Consider the following 16,445-nt stretch of genomic DNA (forward strand, 5'->3'; position numbering starts at 1 on the left):
TAATAAAAATACGAAGACATTATCTGAAATAATGTTATGACAAGGTAATTTACTGTTTACAAATTTTTCTTGTTTTTGAAATACTAAGGCTTTTCTACCTCAGGCATAAATTACCTTAGCTGTATTTGGCAAAACGTTTGGGATTTTGGTCCTCTATGCTCTTCTACTTCGTACTTTATTTGGCCTTTTTAATTTGTTTTGATTCGAGCGTCACTGATGAGTCTTTGTAGACGAAACGTGCGTCTGGCGTATATACTAAATTTAGTCCTGGTATCTATGATAAGTTTATTTATATTTAATAATAGTACGGGAACACATGTTTTTGTTTTGGTAAAACACGTGTGTTTGTTTATAATTGATTGTTTACATCAACACGTGTTTTTAGAATGCATGTTATGTTTACAATGTACTCCATTGGACAATGTTGTGTCGCATTGCGACTTAAAAACAGGTATTCTAGATGTCGTATGATTTTGGCTCGTGTTTCTAGTGCTTGTTGTTTGATATACATTAAATTGAATGTATAATGTTTTTTATCGAAGTTCTGCCTTACGCTGGTTAGCATACGCCGTACTACTGCATTGTCTGTATTACCCCCCCCCCCCCCCCCTTCTATTGTTTTCATGTAGAAAGTAGTGTTTTATTTACAATGATTTATTTAACTTGTATTTCTTGTTTTGTTATTGGTGTATATTTATATATTTGTATTTATTATGGATGGCTGACTGTAATCGAGCCAGTATGACTGTTTTTAGTGTCTCAATAACGAGAACAGGCCGCAGTGTGCTTGAATGAACTGTTTGATCTAGATTTATACACATTCGTTAATAAAAATCATGCTACCCTCACAAGGATAGCTCATTTCTGATACATGTGTTGAGTTTTATTGTATAACTAATTTATCTTCGTTTAAGTATGGCGAATTAGAACATAAGTCTAATAATGTAATGGAGCATAACAAAGAGGATTGAAGAGCTCATCACATGATACGGAAACCAGTCCCTCTTCTAAATGATAGGGTACCAGTCTGTATTTTCCTCTTGCCATTACACAACTTCCTCTTGCTTCATTTCTCTCCACCCATAAATTATTTGCCACATAAGCATGGGTTTCCTCCCAAGACCAAATGCTACTATCTTTGTGTTTAATTGCTCCGATATAGAGATCCATATCTGTTAAAAAAAAAGTATGAATTATCATTTTTTTAAATATAATTTGCATTATTTGAATAAAAGTAAATTTATGTAGTATGAATAGCAACCGACCGTGCAAGGGCTGTATAGCCAGTCAAGGTCGTTAAAAACTTACATTTGTTGAATAGCAAATATCCTCCATGCGTCTTTTTGACATTATCTTCATCAAGAAAAGCTCAATTTAAATATTTGAAAGCAACGAAGAATCGGAATTTGTATTCTGAAATAGAAATAGGACAAAACGGGACACTAAAAGAAGAGCTAAACCCACCTACGGTCAAAATTGTCAAATAGAGTTCGAACCGTATATCGTACTTCTACTCAAATTTATAATACACTTTAATTTTGCCGAGAATGTGACATAGTATTAAATGCATAAATGACGTGTTACTAGGAATCTTGTTAACACGTTAGATGTCATTCCATTGGTAGCAAGAATGTGCTAAGTGTGTTTCTTTCGTTTTTTAGCAAACACGATAAACAAGTGAAGGAGTATATTTCGTCCAGTTAAAACCTTTCACATTTCGAACGTCTTTTTTCTCTGCGGAATGTTTAATAGTTTTAATGTTCCTTGTATGTATTATTGAAAAAAAAGAAGCAATGTTGATAAATGTGTGTTTCAAAGTGAGATATGTCAAAGCCTGTCAGGTGCTTGTGATGTCAGAAACCGAGCAAGCTCCACTTTCAAAGTTTAAAAATAAGTCCTGTTTGAAATTAATGTGTTCATGTCTATAATATTTTTGGTCACCACTAAAAATGTGGATGCTTAAGAAAACAGACGTTTAGAACCTAAAAAGTACACATATTGTGCTATGATACTAAAACGTTAATCAAATTGATGGAAAAATATTTCAAATTCCTTTTTGAAAATGAGATATGCATCTTCAAATTGTAAACGAAAAAGTTCGTTAAGTACAATGTTTAGTAATAAAACTTAATTAACTTCAGAAGTTGCGCCAAATTAACATTGCACCCCATAATAAGGTTATCCCTCATAAAAAAAATATAAATCCTAAATTTAATCCATTTGGGTCGACATTTCCATGTGTAATATCAAGCTTAATTCCCAATATATACTTACACGAGTAACACGACGCGTGTCACATGTGAATACGACCTGTATCCCAGTCCTGATTATGAGCACTTTCGTTGTATGTTGTGTTTTGTGTACCGTTTTCGTCCTTTCGTTGTTTTTTCTTTGTTGCTATATCAATATGAGTCTATTTTCGCCTTGTGAGTTTGAATATTCCTTATGTATATTTCGCCCTTCTTTTAAGTGTTAGAATTTAAAAATAAAGCAATTGGTACCAGGCTATAACATTTTTGGACAATTGTTTATAGTAAATGAAAGTCACAAATACTATGCAGTTAGTAGAGGTTTATAAAATATGAAACAAGAAACTGATAACATAGATTGTAAAGACTAGTTGTCGAAGTACAGATCCTGCAATAACATATAAGGTACCAATTTCTGCACCAGATGTTTATTTCGATAATCAATAAGGCAGAGCTATAAACCATAGAGGACAAACATGCATAGCCAAAGCCGGGCAAGGAATTAGAGTTTTGCTAGAGGGAGATACACTCCTTAACTAACAGATTTATCTCAGGCATCTAAAATGCGGATACTGGTATATATATTTCTACATTTAGATTTCTCACCTATAAACGGAACAAACTTTTTGTAAAATGACATGACTTCGTAAAACTTGGCTACGCTGGTGAACTCTGCGAGGTGTGCGCCACATCGTGTTTTGCAAAACGTCTACAATAAGAGTTCCATTGAAAAAGCGAGAGTTGTATCTCTTTACGAACAAAATAATACTGAGCAGCAAATTAAATAGTACACAATGGCATAATATAAACGGTACCAAATTAACTCATCATAGATACCAGGACTAAATTTGGTATATACACCAGACGCGCGTTTCGTCTACAAAAGACTCATCAGTGACGCTCGAATCCAAAAAAGTATATTAAAAAGACCAAATAAAGTACGAAGTTGAAGAGCATTGAGAACCAAAATTTCTAAAAGTTTCGACAAATACAGCTAAGGTAATATATGCCTGAGGTTGAATACACTTGGTAAAATTTAACTATAGATTATTTTTCTGTTATTTAGCCAGTGGTTAAATTTAACCCTGTGTGTAATCCTTGGTTAACCTTGCTTCGGACCTCTGTTAATATATTAACAAAGGAATAGTTCTGACAAAAGTACGTTTCTCTGTTTATTACTAGAACGGTCATAAAAGTTTGATACAACATATTCTTCTTTTTCTTCGATCATTTATTATCAAAAACTAGTCAAAACTGAGTGTTATTAATATAACGTTTCCCATTTATTTCTCCTTTTTTTCTAATCGAGATTAACGTCTCCCTATCATACATTTTTTAAATCGTTTTTATTTTTACCTAGCCGTTATCTATATTAATAAACAAATTAATGCAGCAAAATTAAACTTTTTTCAGTATAAAAGTGTATGTATATAGTTGATACATTTAATCAGAAAGGTAAAAGTCATATGTATGAACAGTTTATGTGTGATTGAAAGGACAAAATATAAAAAATAGTTCATTTTCAATATTAAATGTTTACGTACTTTGCTTTCTGCATAGTTAAATCTCTGTCGTTCTACCATATAACAACCATTGCCAATCTGTTGGTAGTTTGGTGGACATCCTCGTCCGTAATGATTACAAAAATGTGTAGCTGTAAATCAGATAATACAGCTAGTTCTTCATATGTTATGTAAACAGTAGTACTCCGCTGTTCGAAAGTAATAGAAGTTATTTTTCTAGTCTGATTCTCAACATGCTCAATGTATATGATTTTATTAATGTTTAAACTACAAAAACAAAATGTTTTTAAAATGTTTATATTTAACTTCGTTTTCGTTGAACATTAGAAAACTAAGTCAGAACCGACAACTTTGAAAAATACCTCTAACATTGATTCTATGTCTGTAATATGACAGTTGTAACCCATTCGTTTGATGTGTTTGGTCTTTTGATTTTCCCATTTGATTAGGGACTTTCCGTCTCGAACTAAAGTATATTTGTGAGTTACATTTTAAGAAATTATTATTTTACAGAACGATTCATGGACAATTTTTTTTTATTAGTACTTGTACAACTATATAAAATTAAACATTTTTTTAATCTTTAAGTTGGCAGTTATATTCCTGGTAACAACTTTATAAATATGTAGGATTCCGTATAAAACTAAGATTTATGCATTAGTTTGAAGAAAACACAAATTAATTCAAATTAATTATCTACGTAATATAAAGAGCCTGCGCAGATGAAAAAAAAATATATAAAAAAATAACTGGTTTAAGGCCCGAAAATTGTAGATAAAACTACGCAACAACGTTTTGCACTTTAAACATTGATAGAATCATAAATATTTAGCATGTTGAGAATCAGACTGTTTGTTAATATTTTTCTCTATCAACAAAACATATAAAGATCGACGTTTGATATTTTTGGTCCAATTTTCTGAACAACTGACAAGAAATCGCCACGACACACAATACATTTTTTTAACGTGACTTTCATGTGTATTTCGTAATTTTTAAGACTACAAGAAATATACATTTCAGAAAAAGTCTTACATTGAGTTGTAAGATGTTGCACCTCATGTGTAGTTGTACTTGTTGTTGTATGTTGTGTAGGTTGTATTGTTGACAAGGTAGTAGTTGATGCAATGTCTCGGTTACAATTGTCTCCTGTGCAACATCCTCCTTTGAAAGAAAACGATTCCTGTCGTTTGCCAAATATATGGTTGACGGGATCTTGAATTCTTTGACAAACCTTGAAATAAGACGAAATATTACAGAAGATATCTATATACAAAATGTTCATTGCACCGTTAAGGAAAGACTGGATAAACTATTTGGATACAAAACAAAGTCTAGCTATCTTGATTTTGATACAAAAACAACGTTATTATATTATTAACGTTACGTTCATATTTGTAATGTTGTTTAGGTCATAATTTTAAATTAATAATGTTTAGAAGATGAAACTATTGACATTCAATGCGTCGCAAACTCAATTTGCAACAGAAAAACTACCAAAGGACCTCGCAAAGCTCCGAATACAATACAGTTATCGCTTCAATATAGTTCAAAAACTAGTAAAATTTCACCTGTTTAGACATACATCCTAGCTTAGTGGCTATCATTCCTTCTGAGGTTAATGTTTCCAAAGCAAAACATTCCTGAAACAAACATGTCTTGTATCATTATACATTCTGCGGCGTCATTTACTATGCATAATGTAAATAAACCTACTGAGAACTATTATTTTCTATTTGTGTGTGGCTGCTTGTTGTTTAGCAGTTGACTCCTCTTCATAATTGAGGAATATAAAAAGTCTTTTTTAAATTCCGTACATGTTTTTGATCTTCATCCTTCAGGATGAACATGAGAGCAAAAAAAAAGGAATAAAACATTACACTATTATTGAAAGATCTTAAGGTAAAATAAAGGGGAAAAGCTAAATATATGATAAAGAAAACGAAATATATAAACCGCTTATCACACAAAATAAGATGAATTACTAATAGATAGAAACTTAGAAGTAAACTGGATTTTAATTCCCAAGGATCAGCGAGTCTTGAGGATCAAATTAAACCATGACTGTGTATTGTGTAGTTATCAGGTTATTTTTCTTATATCAAATCAGGACATAGAATTAAACAAACCTTTTCATTTGCACATGTAGTAGTCATGTTGCAGTTTTTGGGATTGTCTATCTCATCACAATACAGGCATTGAACTACAAGAAAATAACAAAAATAAAAGAAAATGAAAATTATGTTTGTTAGAGGCAACCGTAGTTAGCCGATGCTCACATCTAGTTTATCAATTTAAAGTGCACACGTGTTTATAACAAAACCTAATACAGACAAGCGGACACAAACACATACATGTGCAAGAAACCGGTATTTGGCACAAATATGTCTAATGCTTTAAGCCGACATTATTTTTGCGTAACTGTTGTCAATACAATGAATTTCTAGGCGAATGTCATACAAGTGGCAGGTTTAGCTAGCTATAAAACCAGGTTTAATCCACCATTTTCTAGATAAGAAAATGTATGTACCAAGTCAGATATATGACAATTGCTATCCATTCGTTTGATGTGTTTGGGCTTTTAATTTTAAGATTTGACTACGGACTTTCCTCGGAGTTCAGTATTTTTGTTATTTTACTTAATACTATGTCACCTACATCATGTAAACAACCAACTGTGCATAATACATATATAAATTATTGAATAATTGCCAGTGAGACAATTATCCAGTAAAGTTCAAACTAATACTTACAACATCTACCACACATATGTGGACATAGCTTTGTAGCAATACAGTCATCACTACACATGTTTGGATCCATCTTCATCATTTTCTGACATATGTCACTGTCTATGTCATCGCACATGCTGGTATCGTTCATCGTTGTATTATCTGTGAATAAATACATCTAATAAATTTGAATTCTCTTTAAACTAATGGTTGATATTAATTATTGTTAACAGTATTACTCTTTGTTGAAAACTTGGAAGCTCAAAATCGGTAAACAAGTTGGTAGTTTTCAATGAAAACGGTTTAAAGACAGCATAAAACACTAAATTAAAAAAAAGTTTCTATTCTCTAAGTGACGTGTTACCCTCTATTATTATCCATTGTACTAGAAATGAACCTTTGTTCATGGATATATATAAAGAAAGACATCGCATTGTACGAGATTAAACCCATTAATAAAACAATAGCTTTATAATATAAGTAAAGGGCTTATATTCTTTTAAGTACTTAATTGCAACACGAGAACGACCTATATCAGATCCTATAAAGTTAACTTGTATAAACGAATAACTAAAGATGTTTATATTACTGGAAATACATTAACTACTATTAAATCTTACGTGTTAATAATGTTTGAGAGTCTGTAATATTGAGTAGTATGGGAGGCTTATTATTACATAACTCGGAATTACAACATCCAGCATCAACATTCACTTTTCTCTTACTAGACATGCTATCACATAACTTTTAGGAAGACAAGAACATAATGCATTTAATCTTTATAATAGTAGTAGTTCAACTGACGTAGTAAACAACAACAACAACAAAATAAAAAGTTAGATTTTGTTAAAAGCAAGTTGATAATAGAACATGTATGTTAAGGTAACAGTAGTATACCACTGTCCAATAGTCATAAATCGATTCTACTTAAAAACAAATCTGGGTCACGAAACAAAAATGAGGGCAACATAGAAAAGGACTGTTAGAAAACAACTGCACTTTTCCTGACTTTGTACAGAACTTTAAAAAAAAAAGGTGGGTTGAATCTGGTTTTATGGCTGGCTAAACCTGGCGCTTATTTGGCAATATAAAAAATAAACCTTAAACGACAACATAACGTGACAGGAATACAATACAAATATACACACTCAGGACATTGAAATACTTAGATAAATAATATTATAGTTTTGTACAACATGCCGACCACCGAAAAACAACGGACACCTTTCATAAATGTACGACACTACAACAGTACATCACAATAAAATTATAAAAGGCGCAGCACTCGAATTTATGTAAGTAAAGTTTATATGTTTGTCCTTTGTGCTTTCAGTTATGCAATATTAAGAATAAGTTTGGTACTTTCTGACTGTGTAAGCTGTAGCTGTCTTGGATAAAAATCGTGTGATACTTAATTAAAAGATATTTCTGTTAAAAACACTAATAATCTTACCGATTTTTTAGCACACCCCAATTTGTAAGCTTCTTCAAAGTTGTCAGTGAACGTCTGCACGGTAAAGCACAACTAAAAGAAAAATAAAAAGTACACATAAAGCTTTAAAATACTGATAACATTTTATGGAAATACATATTACTGTGTCAAAAGTTGTATTTGATTTGTAAAATGCAGAAACTTTTATGGAAGTGAAGTTTCTCTTGATTGCCTTGGAAGCATATTCATTATATTTTGGACAAAATACTTTGACCCAATGAAACAGAGGTTTTGGTAAACGAACGAAAAACTCAAAAGCTCTTGTTAAAAATCGTTTACTTGTAAGTTATTTTATTCCATCAACACAATAAGAACTACCTTAAACAGTTTACATTGGAATTACGGAGGAATTCATACTCCATATAATTTGTTTACGTTATTAGTATTTTGTCTATGTAGTCCAGTCGATTTGTGCAGATTTTTGACAAAATTGCTCAGATTGTGGTAAAAGCATGAAATTTGGAATAGAGGAAGTATATGTCATGGACAACATTTTAAGCTATGGACCCACTCTGAAAGTCAAAATTTGCGGAAGAGGCGGCCTTTTTAAAATGGCGGCCGTTTGATCTCTATAGATTAATAAACAAAATTCTAAAAAAAAATATTAGAGAAGATATTGACATGAAACCTGGGTAATATAATAACAGTGCTGATTCCAATTGTCTTGTTGAACAAAGTTTTTGAAAATATTACCCATATTGAATGGCGGCCATCTTGAAAAATCTTTGTTTTTTAAGCCAAAAAAAGTAGTCATTATTCGATGAAAATTTAAAAAAAAACACCAATGTCGAAGATATACAAATGTATTTGTTTGAGCCATATAAACAGGACGAAAAGCGACCCTATAAACCCCCTCCCCGAGTTTTTCTTTTGTTTCGTAGAGGGTACAAATAACTTTATATTTTCCGACAATGTACATGTCTCTAATGTTCAAAAGTAATCGACATAGTTAAAACGCGACCACAAAGAAGATCAAAAAATGAACTATAACATGTATAACTCTAAAAGCAATATTCCTGCCACCGCTTGTTCAACATAGAATAACAGGAGAATCTTATTTTACAAGTATAAATAAAGCAAAAAAAAATATTTGTATACCTGTCATTTATAATAGTTGGCTGCTTACAGGAAAATTCGTTTTGTTGATATTGTTCATTTGAAACAACTTTCAAAAACCTTGATTGCAGACATAATGAATTTCATATCATACAAGTAATTAATGTTATAGGAAGACCAACTGCTCAAATGTTCTCAATTATATTTAACAAAAACTGAAATGTACATGATTTGTCAAACCTCATCACTCTGTCTATCATGTTCTATCACATTGTCCTCCACATTTACATACGTAATACTGCCTTTACACATTTGCATTTCCTTAGTAACCGTGTTCACTTTGACTTATCAGTTAAGCGCTTGCTGCAAGAAGTTATTATAAAGTCATATGGTATTTTCATCCCAGATGACAAGGACTGTCATCTGAGGACTTCATATGTATTGATTTTTTGGTAGCCATTTTGAATGATGGCCATTTTGAAAACATGAATTTCCAATATAACATTATTCGCTAATCTTATTTATTCACTGATTGCATTCACACTTTTTTCTACTAATATGCATTAGATATTTATAAAATGGTCAGATAAGGCATGCACATGTGTACACAATAAAGATAACAGTATAAGAATTTCTAACTGTTACCTACACGTTTGCCTAAGTAACTTTGTAAAACAGAAATTACGAATATAATATAATTTATGACTGAACGTTGTTGTTGGAAAATATCAAAATTATAGATTTCCAAAACACTGGAGCTAGATATCAGAAGAAAATAATGAGCGTTTAGAGTAGAAGGAATGTGTGAAACGGCAAGAGAGGACATGTGAGGGTTTGCATGCAAAGGCAAGCAGATCCAAACAGAACAGACATAGACATTTGAGCTGGCAATCACTCTTTTTGATGCAGGCATACAACAATGTTGGGTCTTGAATTTGTTTTTCTTCCGCTCAATTTGAAACAGTTGAATGAGGGTTATGGAACTGCAGAAGCACTCAAGACGGCACAAATCCTGTCAAACAAATTTTCAGACCTCAAAATATTTCATCAGTAAAAGGGAAAACATACTTCTGATGTTGGAGATAAATTGCCAGTTGAAAGAAAACAAGAAGTAACTAGACACTGTTAAGTGATACTGAATCAACACAAACAATGACTGCAATGTATTTTTTCTGTGGTGATGTATCTGAAGATTTCCATGATACTTCGAAATTTAAAAATCGACAAAAATGGGACATGACTGTGCAACTGTACTACAAGACATATTTCCTTAGCCAAAGTAAGAGCTGGAGATTTCAAAGCACCAGTATCCTGCTTAATGATTGATAAAACTTGACATAGCAAATAGGCGGAATAAAAGACATAGAAAGAAAGCCAAGAATCTTTTATCCTGGAGTTGTGCTTTTCAAAAATATAAAATAGATTGACGACACACGGTCTGGCAGAGGTATTGTACCAATCTCCAAGCTTGCAGATCACGCTAAATTGTACAATAAACGCCTGGAACAACTTGTAGTTATCATGGAAGGAAGGACTGATGTAACGCATCTAACAAAATAGGAATGTAACTAACAAAGGATGGCCAACCATCGAGACACAATCCAGTAATATCGATGAGTGGAAGACAACACTCACCATTTCTCAGCTATAATAGTTCAATTGTGCAACTCGTCATCGAAGGGATGCAACTGCAACTGATCAGTCCTCCAATAGAGAGCAAGATGTCTCAAAGATTGAGGAACGGAATCATTTTGAAAGCCTACAATGAATGTCCCTGTAAATCTTTCTATAGTAGCAAGCCTAACCCTTCAAACTATTCTAGTTACTTTGACTATGAAGAGGCATTCCCCATCACGACTTAAACATTTTTAAAAGACATGGCCTGTTTCAGATTTCCCCCGACATATTCATTGAGAATCCAGAGAAAGACGCAACCTTTCATGTGTGCTTGCATATCATCTATTGTAGCTAGTATTCAATTTTTCATAAATGTTGTATTAATTATTCCATCCATGACAACTAGTATTTACTAAGGACGTTTACTGTACCATTTTTCCATATCATCAATTTCAAATATTAAAACAATATCTGTTCCAGACTGTGAGCCATCACTGTTTTCTAATATTTTGGCAACCCCTATTGCAATGGATAACATATTTTTGTCTTTCTTTCTGTGTCTCGAATTCTGTCTTATTGACTTGTTGTGCAGTTTTAACACACATTTAGCATGAGATCGGCTCCTGAAATATTAATCTTCAGCACTGTATCTGGCTCAAAGAACAATGGTTAGTAGTTCAAGTGACAGTCCAATACTTTATTGTCAATCACAATTGTTGATGCTTCATGATAAAAGTCAGATACCTCATCACAAAGAAATAAAGAAATATCTGCAATCATTGTTCTTGTTAATTCATCACAACTGTGGCTGGTTATTCTACTGGGTTTTTTAATCCTTGACTCATTTTGTTTTTTCTGACTATATATATTAAGATTTGCTTTGACAGGATTAGTACCTTTTGCCTTGTGGTTCTCCCATTGTATGGCCTTCATCATCGTTGAACAGTTGTATGCTTACAAAAAATGACTGATTACAAGCTCAAATGTCTATGTCTGCTCTTTTTGTATTTGCTTGGCATTGTAAATCATCACGTGTCCTCTCTTCCCGATGCGGAATTCTTTATTCATTTATTAGATTTGTTCAACTCTAGTGATTTTGATACCTACGTATTTTTTCCTGTTCAACATACAGTGCTCATATTTTATATACGGATTTTTTTAATGGTAAAAAATTACCTAAGCCCTACATACTAAACTGCAATTAAAAGAATTTACGTATTTCTTTAAATACAGTTATTTGTTAACATAAGCATACCTTATTTGAGCACTTGGTGAATATATCTTATATGAAAAGCAACAGTCATTAATAAATGATTAGCAAAACTAGTTGTAAATGCATATAAAACTTAGTATTAAATTAAATTCAAAAAACAATTTAGGACAGCGAATAATAATATATTGCAAATTTACGTTTCCAAAATGGCCACCATTCAAGATGGCCACTAAATACTTCAATAGTCCTCAGTTTATATTCTTTGTCATAAGAAACACGAAAGTTTATCAAAATTAGTTAAGTAACAGATTTTTCATATTTTTTAAATAATTTTTATTGACTTTTTGGACATGATTTCAAAATGGCCGCCCAGAGCCGTCATTTTGATTTTCTGAATTGGGTCCATAGCTATAAATGTTAGTTATGACCCCAACTAACACTCTGCAAAGTTTGATGCTTTTACCACCTTCTGAGCAATTGTTTCACATTTCGACTGGACTAATGTATTGAGATAAAAGAATACCTACCTCTTCAGTATTAGTACAGGCAGACTCTGCGGTACAATTAGTGACATCAGATACCTCATGACAGGTGTAGCATCGTAGTGCTTAATATAAAAAAAAAACATATTGTAATATGAACATACGAAAGATAAAACACGAAATTTCAAAAACAAAATGTCAAATGTATCCAGGTGTAATGATAAGTCGTTATACTAAGGCTATTTTTTTTCTTTTTTTTTCTGTAGACTTAGCTTTAATTTTTTATAACCATGCATTGGCAAGCTTGATAACTCGTAATTGTTTGTCAGTAACTAAATGTACAATGATGTCCCATACGGAACCTTCTGACCTTGTTTGTTTACATTAAAATTTCAATGGCGTCAAAATCACGTGATGTCAGTTCGTTATATCCAATCAAATTGCTCTACTGTCAATTAGGGGATTTTTCAGTCTACAGCAATTACGTTATTTCTTTCTGGGATATTGCTTCAAAATAGTTTGCAATAGTTCTGGGTTTTATTCAACAGGAAAACTCTTTTTTTGCCATCCCTTTTGACATCAAGGGAATTTTGTATGAATATTTACATACAGTCATGATGGTCAGAATATCGATCTTTTTATAATGAATAAAAAGAAAATTCTATGAAAAATAAATGTAAATGGTTTCTTATTAACCAACTCTATATGCCTGTTCAAAATTATGGCATGGGCATCGTTTTTTCATATAGTTTTCCTTTCATTTTGGTTGAGCTTTTTTCGCGGGAAAATCGAGAAAGAGGTAAGGAGCATGTCATTTTTAAATTCCTAAAAATACGTTTTGCTTGACCTATATTGCCTGTCACAAGATTGATGACGCTGAATGGAATGTACACAAAGCAATGGAGGCTGGAAATGGGATTTTGTGAAGTTCTAGAATGTTTTTAAATATTCGGAAGTTGGGATTGAAACGGGCATTAGAAAATTGGCATTGTTTGGCAATAATTGAGAACAACAATGAAAACTTACCTTTAGAAATGTTTTTTTATTCAAAAGTGCAGAAAAAACGTATTTTGCACTGTTTTTCTACGCCAGAAGTACCATAGTGACGTCAATGCGGAGTTTCCCCGTGTGTTAAGTTCAAACACAAATACCTAACGAACTGACAAGATGAACGATCTTAGACTACGGTAGGATACGTTGTGACTAGTTTGTCAATATGAAGAGGTTCATGGTTTTGTAGAATCAAAATAAACTGTCATCAAAGTGAGAGAGTTAGCGCTATAAAACCAGGTTTAATTCACCATTTTCCTCATTTGAAAATGCCTGTACCAAGTCAGGAATATGAAAGTTCTTGTCCATTCGTTTTTGATGCGTTTTGTTATTTGATTTTGCCATGTGCTTATGGACTTTCCGAATCGATTTTCCTCTCAGTTCAGTATTTTTGTGATTTTAGTTTATACATGGTCCATGATATTGAAAAAATAATCGAGAACGTATCAGGATTTGAAAATATTTCATATGTCAGAATTGTAAACTGAATAAGTTTGTGCATATGTACCAGGAGAAATATGCAATTAATACGACTTAATACATAATCCGCGTGGAAGTTTAAAAAAAAGCAATATCACTGTGTATCATCACCACCGCATATATGTATTCTTGGCCTTTCTTGACATTTATCCTTTTCCAGACATGTTGATTATTTATTTGTAATCAACGTGTGGTTCGTTTGCTATATATGAGAAGATGTGGTATAAGTGCCAATGAGAGGACTCTCAATCCAAGTCACAATTTGTAAAGGAAAAACCATTATAATTGTTTATTAGAAAGCACTTACGACATAATCCACACGAACGTTTACATAGTTTGGTGATACAAGACTCTGTACACATGTCAGGTTTCCTAGCAAATATTTCATCGCATAAAGTTTTATCTACATCGTCACATGTTTCAGCTTGTTCTACAGTCTCACTACGAGTACCGGAAATAACCAGAATCGCTGTAAATTATCATTGATATAATAGTTGATTAATTGCTACTTGCATATTGTAAGTAACAACGGCATGTTACCTTAAACCTGCAGATTTTCCAACACCCTGAGGCGGGCTTCATCTGGCACATAGACAATAATGTATAGTAGTTTAACAAGATAGACCCGACACTCAATTCTGAATCATACAAACGAGAGTTGAGCGCTCACAAACCTTGCTTCATTCTTTAAATCCAAGTGATTGTTGTTTGTTCATATACAAAATAAGATGTAAAACAATCAAACGAGAAAAATAACGACCTGATTTATATAAAAAATTAACGAAAAACAAATATGTAACTCATAAACAAACGAAAAACACTGAATTACAGGCTCCTGACTTGGGACATGCACATACATAAATAATGTGACAGGGTTAAACATATTAGCGGGATCCCAACCCTCCCCTAACCTGGGACAGTGGTTTACCAGTACAACATAAGAACGAACTATAAAAATCAGTTGAAAAAGGCTAAACTCATCAGATGGACAAAAACTCTTGTGGACGTGACCGGGTACTTGTACATCCCGACACCAAAAAGACACTAGGAACAGATCTGAGAGTACTCGCTGTTATCTTACAGCTAGTCCAAAGCCACTAACAACTAATACCAAAAAATCATGTACTAAGTATCTAAGACTAAACTATCAATCCGTACACATCCAACATCCAATGGATTTAGTGTAAAGACGTCATAAACAGTCAGAGAAAAATATGACCTCGTGAATGCCAAGGTAAAGGTGTCGACAGATTGTAGATCCGTGAATGTATATATGTATATAACATACTAGTAATGTTTAGTTTGGTTTTAACTTACTGATAACAAAATCAATATTTATATCAATAAAAAACAATATTCAATGATCTTTTTACAGTGTTCAATTGGTAACCTTTTACAATAAGTTTATCTAAATGAGCTTTAAATTTACAAGGATCATTTCTAAATATCCGGACACGGTTGACAACATTTCCGTAAAAATGAGGATGTGAACTCCCGTTTGAAATAAGTTTTCTACAGGTATAACCAAATTTTTATATCTATAGAAAAATGAAGAGAAGATATTAAGTAATTTATGGTAACGATATCCCTGGTTTAATAATTTACCAGTAATACATAGATTGCGTAAGTTAAAAATCAAACACGTCACAACAGCACGTTTATCTTAATTGTTTATTGTTTTGTTACTAAATAGGCGGATTGTTTTCTCAATTGAATAGTTGATTTTTTTTCGTTCCGGGGCCGCATATAGTCAGATGTAAGGTATTAGTTTTTCTAATTATCGAAGGATGTATCAAAATACAAAAATAAATAAATCTGGATGTAGCTATATGTTTCAATGGTGCTAAGTTCATTATTAATTTTTTAACATTAAAAATAGTATAAAACTCACAGATTAGTACAAGAAGTTCCATTACAAATATGTGACAAGTTTATGAACTTTTACAAACAAGATAAGATATGTATTGTGTTGGCAACTATAAGATAAAATTGAGAATGGAAATGGGGAATGTGTCAAAGAGACAACAACCCGACAATGAAAAGGACAACAGCAGAAGGTCACGATCAGGTTTTCAATGTAGCGAGAAATTCCCGCACCCGGAGGCGTCCTTCAGCTGGCCCCTAAACAAATATATACTAGTTAAGTGATAATGAACGCCATACTTAACTCCAAATTGTACACAAGAAACTAAAATTAAAAATAATACAAGACTAACAAAGACCAGAGGCTCCTGACTTGGGACAGGCGCAAAAACGTGGCGGGGTTAAACATGTTTATGATATCTCAACCCTCCCCCTATACCTCTAGCCAATGAAGAAAAGTAAACGCATAACAATACGCACACTTCAATTAACATTAACCTTAAACTTTAGAAACAGGTCGATATGACAATATTCCTACAGACAATCGTATTTGTAAATGTTGTAAAATGAATAATATTGAAGATGAATATCATTTTGTGTTTATTTGTCCTGCATATAAAACAGTATGCTGTATGTTTTTGCCAAAGTATCATTGTTCATGGCCAAATACACGAAAGCTAATTTTTCT

The 16,445-nt window shown here is 32.5% G+C and overlaps 2 protein-coding genes across 2 annotated transcripts; both read right to left on the reverse strand.

Annotated features, from left to right (window-relative positions):
* Positions 1–909: 909 nt before the first annotated feature.
* LOC134686517 (uncharacterized) lies at positions 910–3,902 on the reverse strand. Its single transcript, XM_063546184.1, has 3 exons — positions 3,794–3,902; positions 2,856–2,958; positions 910–1,172 (listed from the first exon to the last, which is right to left on the reverse strand). The coding sequence occupies exons 1-3, from the start codon at positions 3,830–3,832 to the stop codon at positions 937–939; spliced, it is 378 nt and encodes a 125-aa protein (XP_063402254.1). The 5' UTR covers positions 3,833–3,902; the 3' UTR covers positions 910–936.
* Positions 3,903–5,868: 1,966 nt separating this feature from the next.
* Positions 5,869–15,853, reverse strand: LOC134688093 (uncharacterized). The gene is made up of 7 exons (XM_063548562.1): positions 15,786–15,853; positions 14,202–14,363; positions 12,410–12,489; positions 7,958–8,029; positions 7,125–7,248; positions 6,526–6,666; positions 5,869–5,975 (listed from the first exon to the last, which is right to left on the reverse strand). Exons 1-7 carry the CDS (start codon positions 15,805–15,807, stop codon positions 5,869–5,871), a joined length of 708 nt encoding a protein of 235 aa, XP_063404632.1. The 5' UTR covers positions 15,808–15,853.
* Between the last annotated feature and the right edge of the window lie 592 nt (positions 15,854–16,445).

Source organism: Mytilus trossulus, chromosome 10 (assembly GCF_036588685.1).
Source record: "Mytilus trossulus isolate FHL-02 chromosome 10, PNRI_Mtr1.1.1.hap1, whole genome shotgun sequence".
In the NCBI taxonomy this organism is placed as follows: Eukaryota; Metazoa; Mollusca; class Bivalvia; order Mytilida; family Mytilidae; genus Mytilus; species Mytilus trossulus.